The sequence below is a fragment of the Malaya genurostris genome, chromosome 3 (genome assembly GCF_030247185.1).
Source record: "Malaya genurostris strain Urasoe2022 chromosome 3, Malgen_1.1, whole genome shotgun sequence".
Classification (NCBI taxonomy): Eukaryota; Metazoa; Arthropoda; class Insecta; order Diptera; family Culicidae; genus Malaya; species Malaya genurostris.
Genome location: NC_080572.1, coordinates 257213755 through 257229521, shown reverse-complemented (window position 1 = coordinate 257229521; position 15767 = coordinate 257213755). Strand labels below are relative to the sequence as shown.

Sequence of the window (15767 nt, the reverse complement as noted above, 5' to 3'; positions counted from 1 at the left end):
CCATAACGCACAGTCAATTCGACTGATTTCCCCTGCTGATAGGAATCCTTGGGAGCTGGAGTTTGCTGAATGCTATCTGCTTGGGTGTTTTTTTTTTTCAGGTCAGCCTGTCCTTTTTTGCTTCGTCTGCTAGACTGGTCTGATCTGGTCCCTCTAAGAGTGTGAAATTTTCACGCACGGAAAACACTGAATAGATGAGACCGAACGCAACACACACACAGACTCACCAAAACGAAAGAAAGAAAAGAAATTGGGAAAAAATGTCTATGATAAAACAAAATGCTCTGCCGATCAAATTGATGGGAAAAAGGTTTGCTCTTAGATATGAATAAGAGGCGTTTGGGTTATCGGCGTGGGATACCGGTTGGAGCAAAAATATAGATGACCATGTTTGGCGATTTTCCCTTCCGTTCTCCAAGCGGGGAGAATAGGGGCATTAAAAGATTGCAAGTATTTATGCTTGATTGAGTGCCGATTTCCGTCGCATCCGAATTCATTGACGCGGAAATCGAAATGATAACGTTTCCGCATTCAATATAAATCGAGTCGAATGAGAATGACACAAAGCTTACATTCAAAAGTCTTTTCGGTGACGCTCCGTGGCTTGACTAACTGGCTCTTGATAAGCAGCCACGTGGATCGAACAGCAATGAATAAATTATATGACTGACAACCAAAAAAAATGTCATACCAAAACATTTCCGACTTTTGTGTTGACAGTGATACATTTATCTGCAGGAAAGCACATCACATCTTGATGACTGCCGTAATCCAATGTGATTATCAGGCATTCGCCGCCACCCTTCAGAAAGCGCAAAATTGAGCTTGACATGCCTTAATGCCTAGTCATTTCAGTTCTTTAAAACGAAAAATGCGTCCGCCGGTTCCTCCGACCTGGACGAGTCCATAAAGCCCTTGTAGCGTCACATCATATCCGGCTGTCTGTCATCGCCGAGAGCTCGAGCCTATTATCCGGCTATCTGTTTGATCACAACATGTTCTTCCGCAAGTGTGCGGCCGTCCCCTCTCGCACAACGCACCGCAACAAGGATCGTCGTGAAAGCGTCTTGGGAGCGAAACCAAAAAGCCCTACACCGAACCGAACTGGACGGTTCGTCGGTTCGAGGGGATGGCCAAATCTGTTCGTACCCTAATCCGCACTCACAAAGAGCGCATTTGCGAGATAATAGAATAATATTTGTACAGCATTTAAATTAAAAGGGAATGCACGCGTTTATTTTTCCCTCGGAATCAACATACCTCGCCCCCACCCCCCACACGAACGACAATCGCCGGAAGGGTGCGTGTATGCGAGGATTTCGCCCGAAGTTGGGGGGTCCACGTTTTTTCCCTCTTTTTCTTCCGGCTGCTTTCACTTTGATGTGTTTATTGCTAAATGGTGCTCTTGATGATGACGAGGAGATGACGGCGAACCGCAGCATACTTTTACGGTTGTACAGACAAACCCAAGCACGGGAAGGCGCCTTCGGGCGTCTGATCAGCTTCCATTTATCCCACAACCAACAACGGCGACTCTGGGAACCATCGACGACTTATCAGTATACTTACTTCCCGGTCGAACGCATGGAAATCATACACTAAGCAAATAGTAGTGCGGGGGCGGGTTTTTTCTGGAACCTAGAAAACTAGAAGGGACCAAATCACATACATCCCAGCTGAAGACGCGTTTCATAAATAAAAGATGACTCAAATATTTGAAGCCCCCTTCGTCTTGGCAAAAACAAGCCGGTTGGTTTTTGCGATTCAAGAATTGGTATTTATGGTTTGATGCCATTTTTCTCCGGATACGAGCTTCCTGAATATGCTCGGTTAGGCAGTGATTTGGTTTCATTATACTTGCAGATGTAATGAAAGCAGAAAAAATATACTGCAACAAAGAAAAAACAAATGCTTATTTGTTTTTCTATCAGGATTTACAATTTGTGCTTAGACTTCGTGTTCAAGCTGGTGGCTACAGCGATCAATATAGATATCTTGCTGTGAGAATTATCGCACACGGAATACAAAGTGGAATTTCCCGATCTTTGAATTTTTTCAACTCATTTTTTCTACCCTGCAAAAAAAATAAAAATTTCATTGATGACGTAATTATACTCACGAAACAATTCATGAAAATAGTTCCCAGTGAAACACATTTATCATATTTATCACGAATAAAATAACTGCAACGGAGAGCACTATGACTATTAAAACTAATGTCGACGACCATAAACAAAATGTTTTGGGAACGTAGTTAAAATTATATTTTATAACTTTGCTTCGTCATTCTGTCACATTGAATTGTATTCTAAATTATTACACAATTCTTTTCAATCCCTATCTGTTTTGAAAACAAAAACAAGTCACAGTCGTTTAGATTTAGAATTGCGGATCAGGATGGCGACTTTCGGTTTATTGATATTTATTGGAAACCCTTATTGTAAGCCTTCTCAAGAGACAGGAATAAACCGGAAGTCGCCATCTTGGATTACGAAATATCCTCAAACATAGATTTCAGGCATCTGCTCTTTAAAATCGTTCAGAAAATACCATATTATAAGGGTTTCAAAGGAATGTCAGTAGACCGGAAGTCACTGTATTGGATTTCGGATCGACCACAAATATCGTTTTTTGGCTCCTAGTTATCAAATCCATTCCGAAAATATCCATATGATTAGATTTTAAAACATTCACTTTAAACACTAACTTTTTCTACGTACCAAATCCCAAATAACGTTAAATTTTTACTAATTAAATAACAAGTAACGGAAACTATTTTTTATGAACTAACTCGAACTCTCCTTTGGTTCGTGAATGGAGGTTTCGGTGTGACCGCTTATTGGTTGTCTGATTTGATTTTTATCCGACAAACTGGGCACTTAGCGAACCATATACAAAGAAAAATCTTATTGATAGTCTTTTTACCTATTTTTATATATATAAAAAATAGGTATAGAATTCGCTCAAACTTTCGAAAATTTTTCCGAGGCCCGGAGGGCCGAATGACATATACCAATCGATTCAGCTCGACGAACTGAGCAAATGTCTGTGTGTGTGTGTGTGTGTATGTGTGTGTGTCCGTATGTGTGTTGTCAACTAAGAGGTCGAGATCTCAGAGATGGCTGGACCGATTTTCATCAAACTAGTCGCAAATGAAAGGTCTCCCCGTCACCCAAAACGCTATTGAATGGTTTTGAGATCGGATGTTTACTTTTTGAGTTATACAAAGTTTTATGTCAAAATTTTCAGTTTTTTTACAGTATCTGTCACAATTGACCTTGAAAACAGAATATGTTTTCAGACTTAGATTCCGCACGGTAATACCTATCCAACAAGCCATAGATTGTTAAAATCCGTCCATTTTTAACTGAGATATCGAAATTTTTCTGTAAGCGACTTTTCCCCCTATTCCAGCAGTAGGAGTTTTGAGCGCTGTTTGACAAAGAAATGCTTGGGAGCAACGGAAAACACGATTTTTTATACTGTTACATACAATTGTTTCTAAGAACCAAAAGGATTGTGTACAGCATTCTTTTTCATGACATTTAGCCTCGGACCGATTTTGGCACGGCTCGTTTTTGGCAACATAATCGTTCGAATATGACATATATAAACCAGATGATGGCAGAATTTTTTTTAATTATTTTGTTTTAAACTACTTACAGCAATAAATGCTGGAACAACATAACATCCATATACCATTCGAATCAGTTCGTCGAGATCAGCAAATGCGTGTGTGACGAATAACTTCAATTAATTTTCTCGGAAAATTTCTTTTCTACAAATTCAGATTCATACGAAAAGTCGTATGCTCCCAAACAAAGTTCCTGCATTATGTTTGGTTCCGACCTCTGGTTTCGGAACTACAGGATGATATGTGAAACGAAATCAAAATTGTGTAACTCATTTTTCTTGAAGATGGCTGAACCGATCTAAGATGCAAATGAAATCTAAGAATCATCTAAGATTCAAATGAAAAGTTTCAAAGTTCTATAAAACATCTTGCTTTTCAGTCAGATCCAACTTCTGGTTTCGGGGATTGTATAAAAATGTCTATTCCACATAATTTAATCAGGTTTATCGGGTTAGCAGATTTGGATAGTCGATAAAAAAATTAACTTTTTTCAGTTTTAGTGGTATTCAGTTGTCGATCAGAAGGCACCTAAAAATTTAATTCGTGCTATGATCTCTCAAAGATGTCTTAACTGATTTTCAAATGTTTTGAAACAAATGTAAAGTGTACAGCTACTCAGGTGAATTTATCTGACTTCGGCCATACCGCTTTTAGAATTCCGGTTCCAGTATAAAATCGTTTCTCAAAGCTCAATCGTTTTCTCAAAAAAAGCCTAATCAAATTTCAGAAACAAAAATTTTAATTAAAACAAACTTATATACAAAAATTAATTATTTTATCCAATTATGACTTCCGGTTCTCGAATTACATGATGATGAATTTTTAAAATTCAAACCGATATAGAAGATGACAATCCCGAAAAGCTTCAAAGTTGAACTCAAAACTGTTGTAATTTATTCGTCATATGGCCATACGAATCGGTTTGGGTTATGCTGGTTCCTGAATACCGGCTCTGGAAGTACCTTAAATTACCGTAAACTCTAGAGTGTAACTTACATATCATGGCATGTTTAATCGATTATCACACTTCTAGATTCAAATTCGATCCGATTTGCAGTTTCGACATTACAGAGTAATGAGTGATTAAAATCTCAAATTGTCGCTTAAAACGAGGGTCATTAAAATAATGTCATGAAAACTTAAACACCGAAGAATATTCATGCAAAAAACACATGCGGATTGATAAAAATAGGTATCATCTCACTGCTAGGTGGATTAAACACGTTTTTATAGAAGAAATACCTTAAGAACGCGAGAGTTTCAAATGCAGAGCCGTTGCATGCCCCCTTGCTCATGAATCTTGATAGGCCATCCTTAACTTGATCAATGAACCTTGTACGCTGTGCACTTTTTCTTCTTGTACTGGTCGGATAATTTTTGAAGACCGTGTTCTCCGTATTGTTATCCAACATTCTGGTAACAAGCCGGGTGCGAGGTTTTGTGCTTCCAGTACTATATGCAATTCATGATTCATTCGTCTTTTTCATGTACCGTCTTTTAATCGTACACCATCATACCAGGTTTACTGGTATGAAATAAGCATTTTTTTGTTAAAGTAAAACATTAATTTTGAATGAGAAAAAAATTTTCATTCAAAGTATTGACGCATCTTGACAACCGTTCAGATATCCAGTTTTCAACTTCTTCGTAGAAATGGAAGTGCTGTTCAGCTTATCGATGAAAAGGTCGGTAGTCGGAAGAGGTCAAGTCTTGTGAATACGGCGGGTGGGGTAGTAGCTCCCAAGTGTTTTGATTGTATCATGAACCGGTTTTGTTTTGTGTGCAGGTACATTGTCTTGCAACAAAATTACTTTAGTGAGTTGTATGACTCAATCTGGATCATTTGTTATCTGTAGCGATTAGTATTAAAAGTTTCAGTAGGTTTTAGAAGCTCATGATAAACCACACTTGTCCGATACCACCAAACACATAGCATTACCATCGATCTGGTTTTGCAGTCGATGTTGATGGTTGGTTTTCCATGATTTTTTTTTCCGTTTAGAATTCCTGTAATAGATATAATTTTCATCGCTAGTAACCATTCTGATTGAACTGATTTTCTTTCGTGTTTCCCAAGTGTTTTTTCGGTCTTCCACCTATCTTTCATTCAATTCATGGGGCATCCATTTTTCACATTTTTGGGCCTCACTCATAGCTTTTTTACAATCAGAAATTGTTTGTTGTGCAACATTTAACATTGCTGCCATTCATTTTTGACTAGAAGTATCGTCTTCATTCAATATAACTTGAAATTCGGTAGCTTGAAACTTTTGTAATGGTCTAACACGTTCTTCATTTCTTACATCAAAATCATTATCTCTGAGCCGTTTAAACAATCTTTTGCATGTTACTTCTATTAAAACATGATCACCATATGCCTCAACAAGCATACGATGAACTATGCAGCAGTTTCCTGCAAGTGAAAACATAAAATTAATGCTTTCCTCAAAACCTTATTTTGTGGTACAACATTCGACATTCTTAACACGAAAATGAAATATGAAGCTGTTTTCAATGTCTTCCATATTGGAGTTTTTAATCACTATATCCGATATCACCGGAAACCGTGGACAGGTTTTACCAAAGCTAGTCCCATTTGGGTATCAATTAACAAGTTCTGGAAATTGCAGGGTGCAAGTGACCGGGAATGTCGGGAAAACCGGGGACAAGTGGGAAATTTGGTTTCACCGCGAAAAAGTCGGGAATTTTAGTGCCAATCCGAGAAAAAATTTACTAGCCCTAATCTTAGTAACGATTTTCAGCATCATGATTTTCCTGATACCACAAATTAAAAGTTGGAGGCAATACTAAATTTTGTGTTTGAACTCATATGGGTTTGATGGCAATTTCAAATCAATTAGAGCTGTCATTAACAATAGCACAATGAATGCTCATAATGAAAAATAAGGATAATTTGAATGCTTCTGTTTCATTTCTATTAAATTTCGATAAATATTAAAAAAGGTCCCAAGTACAAACGACAGTTTCTCTTTGTTTATTTTCGCTATAAGTTATTACGGCATATTTCTGTATTTTACAACATTTTTTTAACAGCCGATCGAAAGTTAATGGTTTCAGTTGTTATTCTATGCAAAGTGTAAGATAGAAGGGTTGCCGATAAGATCGTAATATTCAAAAGAGAGAAAAAAAAGAGGAACTGCCATTTGAACTTAGGATCTTTTCTCGTGTTTGTCTTCAAATTTCAGATGTTTCAGTGTGCATACACGGAAAGACCGAAATCAGCATTTTGCGAAAAAATTAGTTGATTTTCTGATTTTAGTTAGTTATTTTTTGAGACAACCAAAAAGATCTTACTTTTGCTAATTTAGATTTTTTAATTCTCATTCCCTTAATAATAATAAAATATTTGTTGAAATGGCTATTTTTTTAGTTGAATTCGTCAATTAAACGTGTTGTCATTTCTTAGCTAAGGCACACTTCATTTCATTTTAACTAATTTTTTAGTTGAATTAGAGAAATAAAACGTTATTTTCAACCAACATAAATGGTTGAATTGGCTTCTGCAATTTGCAGCTATATGGCGCATTATCAACGAAAAAACGTTAACACCGTAATGACTACTAGCCACTAGATGGCACACTACTACAGAAACAAAAATTCAGTCGCGGTTGTCTTTTCTATATTGACAGGTATAAATACGATGTTGTATTGGAGAAAAAGACATAAACGAAACATAAACTTCTTTTTGAAAATTTTTCTTCTAAATCGCTGTTTTCTTCATTCGACCTTGCGAAATCGACTTTCGCACTGAAAACTTTGAGCACTCGGAAAACAAAAACCGAATACAAGTAGTACACCGGACGGCGTAGCCCGGAAGGTTGGAAGATACAAAAAACTTCATTTGACATATACAATTAGAGTGCAACAATCGAATCTCACTTTACTGTTCCACGTAAAAACATTATTACGCACAATCGAACAAATTCTGAATAAATACACTTTCCATCAACAGATTACGGCATTTTTACATATCAGTTTAGAAATTTAAATATGGATATATTGTAACACATGCGAGAAACATCAAAACAAATTTCAAGCAGTTTCAGCAAGATTGACCATTTTAGCTTTTTAATAGATTGTATTGCTTTGACACTTCTCATGAGTTTTTGGCTAATAAACTTGTTAGCAGAAATTTTTTTTTTTGTTTTCTTTGTGCTGTCCTTCAACAATGATGGTGATAGATAAATAGAAACAAAATTTCTGATTTTAATAACAAAATTAGTTGTCAATGACAATTTTGTGTTGGATTGAAATATTGCTGATTTATGTCCAGCATATTCGCCAACTAAACACATTCTTTAAAAATAAGAGTATTTTTCAGCAAAGTAAATTCTCTATTTTAACTAATTTCATAGTTATTTTGGAAATTTTGTTGTTAAAATCAACTAATTCAAAAACAGTAATACGAATTAGGCGCAGAGCTAATTTCGGTCGTTTCGTGCACAAAAAAGAATGATTATTGGTAAATTGGCGAAATAAAAGACAAAATAAAGATGGAATACATTGTGCTGGGCGGTACTGTCACTTCAGAAGATGAACGTTTGGACAAACTGAGGATGAGATTTTGAAACGTAGTTCCAAGGAGATACCCGAAAAACACTTAATTTATCAACTCTCGATGTTTTATTTTCGACATGGGATTTCTACTTGAAGCTTGAATGAGAGAAATATTAAAAAAAATACTGAACATAGGCTATTTGGGCTTGTTCTAAAAACCGGGAATTTTTTATCTCACGTACCGGGAAAACCGGGAAAAAACCAGGAAATTGAAATCGCTAATTCACTTGCCACCCTGGAATTGTCATCGTTATTGCGGTCTTTGCATAGCCATATCAATTGATGCTTTGAATTTTTGAACACTCATTCCCTTGCAGTTCCGAAATCGGTAGCCAGATTTCTCAATCACCAATGGAACTGTACGACAATTTAATTTAATTATTAAATTATTTAAGATGAATAAAAGTGGTTAAGCCATATCTGAGAATTCGAAGTGCGTTCCGAAAATCGGTGACCAGCTGAACCGAAGTGAGTTTATTTAGTCATTAACTAATATTTGCAAAAAAGAATTGGTAAATTAATATTGAGGTTTTAGTTTTGATTTAATATAATTCTGATTTAGTAAGTGATTTGTGGTTGCGATTCGAATATTCGTTGCAAATAATACTATGAACTGCGTAATCTCGAAAAATCGCATAAAAATCACACAGCTTTGAAAATTCACTTTAAGAAAATCGCATCGTTCTGAAACTTCACATAAATGAAACTGCATCAAAATCCGCAGGGAAAGACTAAAGACTGTCCCAGAAAGTATGGACGCAACCAAAAACCACTGCCATTTCGCAATGGTTCAGAATCTGTTAATTTTTATGGCTGCGTCCTGTTGTTTACACTCTTCTCTAACCACTTGTGCAGTAGTTTATTCGTTTTCATTAGTTTGTTTCGAAATGCGTGGACTTTCAGCAGAACAACGTCGAAAAATTGTGTCCAAATGGTGCACAGAACGCGGACTGTCACTGAGAAAGATAGCAAAAATGGAAGGAGTAAGTGAAAAAGCCGTGCGAAATGCAATCAGGAAGTTCGGTGAGGATAACACCTTTGAGAATAAATTGAAAACGGGTCGAAAAAAAGGTCCTGCTAACCCTCAGTTGGATAAACATATACTGAAGGCGTTCGAGCAAAAGAAGGAGGTTTCAGTTCGGGATGTGGCCAAAAAAAGTGGGCACTTCGAAGTCAAATCTTCTTCGTGCTAAAGAACGTTTGAATCTTCGAACCTATAAGAAACAGAAACAACCAAAACGTAGTCCGAAGCAAGAAGCATCGATCAGGCCGAGTGTTCGAAAGCTGCATCATCATGGACGACGAAACCTACGTGAAACTCGATTACAAATCCTTGCCGTTACCACAATATTATACGTTGAGTGAAGGGCAAGTGTTAAACCAGTCCAAGACATCGACTGAAGTTGAAAAATTTGGTAAGAAAGCTATGGTCTGGCAATTTGTAGCTGCGGTAAGATTTCAAAACCCTTCATCACCACTGCTTCAATGAACAGCGAAATATACATCAAGGAATGTTTACAAAAACGACTTCTACCGATGATTCGAAGCCACAAGAATCCTGTTGTCTTCTGACTAGATCTTGCTTCTTGCCATTACTCGAAATCAACGGTAGAATGGTATACCACCAAAAATGTCACTTTAGTCCCAAAAGACATGAATCCACCAAATTGCCCACAACTTCGACCAATTGAGGTATTTTGTGCATTAACGAAGGCACATCTTATACCGGTTTCGTTTATTGATCAGAGCAACCCGAAAGCTGACCCAGAGTCGCCAAAGCAACTTTTGATGAGTTTGTTTTAGCAACCTGGGGTCGCTCTAGATCGGACTCCAATCGCCTAGTTTCGCACTGAAAATTTTCTCGGGTCGCACCACGCATCCATGCGAGTTTGTTTTTTTTCTTTTTTTATATGAGTTGTTGTTTAGGGCGTGTTCGTTTTACTCGGAGTCAAAGTCGCCCGCATGTAGGTTCTAAAACGAAAACGGTGTTAGGAAACATGTCTCGGCAGCCGAAACTGTTCAACAGTTCGAAAAAGATTGGAAAAAAGTGTCAAAACTTGTCGCCAAGAAGTCTATACGGAATTTAATGAGGAACGTTCGCAAGAAGGTGCGCCAGCTAGTCTACAATGGCTAAGTAGCAAATGTTGAGAATAATATTCTGTTGTTGTAGTCTAATATTATCAGTATATCGAATAAAATTTGAATGTCTAACACTTGTGAATTATTTACAGCGAAATCAAAGTGCGTCCATACTTTCTGGGTCAGTCTTTATGATTACAAAATAGCTGATTTGAATTCAGTAGCCTCAAACGAGCAGAGTGGCATATTTTGTTTATATCAGTTCACTTTCGTATTTTATTCGACACAATCGGAAATACAACTCTCACCTCAGTACACAGGAACAGTTCGGCATAATTTTCTCCGGAACAACAGTAATCTTCGAAGAGTTATGACCGAAAATCAGCAAAGATAACGCTAGAGCTTAAAATAACTACTCAATTTCAAAATAATTCAGAGATCATTAAAATGACTACGCTGAAATACAAACAAACATAATCTAAGTACGTAGCATTCTTAGCTAAGTTATACAAGTTTTGGTTATAGAAAAAGAGCGCGCATAAGTTTGGAACTTCAATCAAGAATCATTTCAATTTCGTTACCTAATACCATCAATCCCTCGAGACTTGAATATCATAGAATAACATATAATTTTCCCCCATGTTAGTCAAAGATAAACTGGCTGCAAGGTATTCGATTCGAAACAATCGGCCATATGCGGTAGAGAGTTTCATAAATTTGTTATAGCATCGCGCTGAATGAACATATTAGTTAATGCAGACTTCAAAGAGCGATCAACCAAAATTCTTAGAACCCGTTTCAGCACCAGATGTGAGAGAGCAAAACCTAAAATGGTGAACCACCCTACCAATCACACAATCATCCACACATCCGAAAACCATTCTCGACAGCAGAAACCATTCCGCCCCCTCCGGCAGAAACAAGCTATTTGTACACACTATTTAATTTACCCGTCCCGCATTCGAAAAAGGCGACATTCACATTCCTAGCGGTCTTCGACAGTTTCCCGGCCACGCCAGCACAGAGCTTGCGGATGTTCATCTCTCCCGGGATTTCAAGTGGATTCAATTATTTTTGTGTACGCTATTTTTAATCAAGATCTGTTCTGTTCCATTTGCGGGCCTGGATGTGTGTCGTATCTGTGCATGCACGCACTGAGAAAAGCGTTTTCCACCGAATGCGGGAGATTGTTAATGACTTTTCAGCGTTAGTTCCATAACCGATTCCCGCCGTGCCAAACGCATATTGCACATGGAAAATTTCCCCCATTCTATCCCTGTCCTGCCCTATTGAGCGATTGCTTCGTAACATTCCGTGTTATCCGTTCGCAGCATACACACATCTCCGGTACCGTCATCAAAGCATTTGGTCGTTACCAGAACTCGAAGGATGGGATGCTGGCTCCGCACCTTGCGCTTTCTACTTATTTAGAGCGGACTTTTATGTGGCTGTAGATGTTTCGATGCACGTTGCCTGCCTGCCGTTGGTGACTGGTGGTGGGCATCAAAGCTCAAAACAGCAACGCAATTAATATAAATTCCTTGTGAATATAATTTAACTCCTAGCCTGGCGGTAGGGGTGAAACGTAGGATTTTATCCTGACGCATCGTTTTTTTTCGGTTGTGCTTTGGCGAAATAAATGGAATTTTCGGGCAAGTTAATGTGTGCTCTTTGAATCCCGGGAAAATAATAATTAATGAACATAAATATTTGAACAGTTGGAAACGACTTTCCCTAGGGCTTGTGCTTAATAACGTTTTCATTTTCCGAGCGGTTGCCTAAACGATGCGTAATCTGGAGCATTTAGCCGAACTTTATTTTAATGGAATTAAAATTCAAGTCACATTTTAAAACGATTCGCTAAAATCAATATCCGCTCTGGATATTAAACGTTGAAGACGCCAGGCAGAATCAGAACAGGAAATCGTATGTCCGGCTTATGATGCAATCTGGAACTCGGATCAGGAAAAAAAAACCGCCCGGATTGGTCGATTCATCGAAACAGCAATTCTCGCTTGGCAAAGCCGCAAATAACGATGCAAACGGGGAGAAATTCGTTCCTTGTCAACGTCACATGTATTGCCTCTGACACTTTGGTTTTCATAAAAATTCAATTAGTTCTATGCTCGGCTGGACCCGAAGCTCCAGAAGAAGGATTTAGGATTTGTCACGGTGACCGCTTTTTCTCTCTCTCTCTCGATCTGTCGTTTTTCGCAAGAACACCGATACAAAGTATGGCAAAAACTATTCCCCTCTGACAGCTGAAATTGAAAATTTTCAGATTCGCTTAATCTGGTCTTTGACGAAAAAACGCAATACAGTCGAACGGCAATCGTAGCTTGTGTAAGCGGTACGACGGTTCCTAGGAAGAAAAAAAAAATCCGTTCTTTCGACAACTAATTGGTGTTAAATCTCTGTTGATTCAGGTATTAGAGATTTTCCAACATCGTTAGCTTTAGGTCCTTCGGTATAGCTATTTCCCCATTTATCGGAATGCTGTAATCGGGTAGCTTCATCGATTTCCACCCACAGAGCAAATACCTCCCCCAGAGCCCTTACCGGCATTCGTCAACCCGCTACCCGGTTTCATTTGCCATTATTTGCTCTCGAATCAAAATTAATTAATTTGCTAATTAGCACAGTCGGCTGGCGCGTATTTGCTTAGTTGTCAAGAGATTTTGCGAGCTGATTAAGATGGTGAAGCCGATTGTTGACTCCAATCCTTTGCCATCGCCATTTGCGTGCGTCGGCATCGGAACGATGAATGATACCGGAGAGCCTTATAACCTAGCTACTAGCTACTAACTACCACAAGATTGACAATCACCGAGAGAGCACTGTCATGATGTCCTGGTAGTTTGCAAATCGCTATTGCTTCAATTTCTAGTGCCATTCATTCAGCTGAGCGAGCGCAAAATCCTTCCAGCAGCGAACGGTGTCGGAAAGCGACGAAGATGAATTCAATGATTTGTTGAAATTGGTTTATTCGCTCTTGACGCTCAAGTGCTTGACAACGTTGGTAATTGGCTGGGGTTTTCATCCATGCTAGGCTTTTCGAAACGAATCGATGAGATAACGTGGTTTCTGATTATATGAAATTGATTATTTGTTTTGAATTAACTTGGAAACAATTGAACTAATCTTACGCTTTTTCCATTCTGTTTTCATTTACAGCGAGATGCAATCGTACTTGATCCGTCCAGCTCGGACATCCGGAACTGTGTGTCCAAAGGCAAAAGCGAGGTAAGTGAAACAATCTCGGCTGGTAAAATTGTTCTACAAAGAGTGTTTCAAAATCATAAAATTATAGGTATTCTGTTCATGGTGAATGATTTCACATTTTGAAGGAAGGAATATATAGACCATATTGAAATAATAAATTTTTCTTTGTCGCTTTGGAGATTAATTTCATAAATGCGAGTTCAATGAATTACTACGAGCAAAACACGCAATTGTTAGGAAAAACACACATTCGCATGCGGAAAGCAGTCATGCAGACGTATTTCCACTCTAAAAAGAATCGTTTGAGTAACTACTTATTTAACAGTTATGCAGCTCATTGTCAATTCAATGAGAAAGTGGGCCAGTAATCAAGAGGCATTGCACGTGTTGTTGAAAGCTGCTACATGATAACTTTCAGACATATTGTACGGATTGCGTGAGAATGCTGGTACGAGTCTTGCCTCAGAGCGTATCTTTTTCCAAAAAATCATCTTTTCTGTGAGTTTCTTTTCTTTTTTTCTGTTTCTTAACCATAAATTAGGAGCTTTCTCTTTAGTTATCTATTACATTATCTGCAAACCAGTTTTCTATTACTAGACTAGTTGTTGAGGCAACCCAATAACAGAAGTTCACTTTCTAGATCAACCAAAGTAGATGTATCGACTGCCAAACTACAAAATTGTAGTAAATTCAAACGAAAACAATTCATTCTTTCCTCAGCGCAAGGGAACAGATGGTAACAAACCGAAGTTTAACCGAAGATTCAATCAAATAGCAATTTCAACTCATAAACATAAATAATTATTATGATATATCAGTTACTGAAGACGTATGTATACAATACTAGTATTTAATTCAAGTTAAACCGTTTCAAGAAACCAATATGTTTATCAAATAATTATCTTAATCCACCTCAATAAAAATTATGTCTTAAATGTGAATCACATTCAATACCGCTTTTGTAAATCATGCACGCACGAGGCATTACTTGTGCTGTGAAAAGGACACAGCCAGACAATCTCATAGTTTTAGAAGCCAGATACATAAATTATTCGAAGCATTAATTCGAAAGCCTTATAGTTCGTGTTATAATTTAAAAGATTGTGATGTAAGATTGTAAGATTTTGTAATTGATTCTGCAATCACTACAGTGCCGTTCAGTGCCGTAGTGAGGCGATCGCCTCGGGCGCCAACATCCAGAGGAACGCCAAACATAATGGAATTGGTACAAATTTGTTGCACGATTATTTTGTAGACAATTAGTTTCTTACGAATTTTCCTGGGAAAACTTTTTAAATTAGATTGAGTTTAAGATTAGTATTGGGCTGTTACATAAATCCTTTTAGATGCCACCGTAATCATATATGATCACATGTCGAACCCAAATCTAAGACCTCTGCAATTCAAATACTGGTTACTTCTTATGGGTACTCAACCATTCTGGAATTACTAGAAATGAATGGGCTTATGGCGAAGCTTGCAAACTTGCGCGCAGGCAAAAGCATTTTTATCAGATGTCTGAAAATGTCAAAGTGTCTACTGCATTTTTTCAAGCATTATTGCAGTTTTATGATCAGAGTGTATTGAATAATATTCGTGTGATTTGTATGAATGCGATTACGGTACTTCATAGCATCTAATATGTAACTGTCCTCATTGACGCAACTTGTTCGGGTTTTTGGTTTTCCATACATGGTTCAATCTGTGTATGGAGATCTTAAATTGATGGATATTGTATCGATTCTCACCCAATGTGATAAGGATATATAGTCAGAGGGGTTGAATGAGCGCAAACAAGCAAATAAATGTTCTACCGTAGCGTTTATTGACATAAAAAAAATTCAAAACACAAAAAAGGGGAAACACGATTAACTGTTACGTTTCATTTTCAGAACAACCACAAAAGTTTTGACACAACGAAGCTGAAACTGAAATAAATGCGATTCTTACAATAGTCTGCATGATTTATAAATATTTTTATGTGATTCATCGTCATTTTATACCAAAATTATGAATCACAAAAAATATGTTTTTTATTAAATCATGGAAACTTTTGTAAAAAACACCTTTTATTCAGTTTCAGCGATTAGCTATTATTCTTATTTTTATCTATACATTCATGAGAAAAATGAAAACACATATATTTATTTTTTAATCAGAAAAAATGCCAAAATAGTAGATGAAATTCTTACTATAGAATTCACCCGAATAAATTAAATGTGATTCGTAAAGCAGGTTTTTGAAGTTTTTTGAA

General features: G+C 37.4%; 1 protein-coding gene across 2 annotated transcripts in view; it reads left to right on the top strand.

Moving 5' to 3' along the window:
- LOC131438427 (semaphorin-2A) overlaps nt 1-15767 on the top strand; it is a 250567-nt gene that overhangs the window by 185109 nt on the left and 49691 nt on the right. For both annotated transcript variants that reach the window (XM_058608443.1, XM_058608442.1), the window contains exon 5: nt 13466-13534. In XM_058608443.1, coding sequence (XP_058464426.1) covers nt 13466-13534 — 69 coding nt within the window. The remainder of the gene's footprint in view (nt 1-13465; nt 13535-15767) is intronic.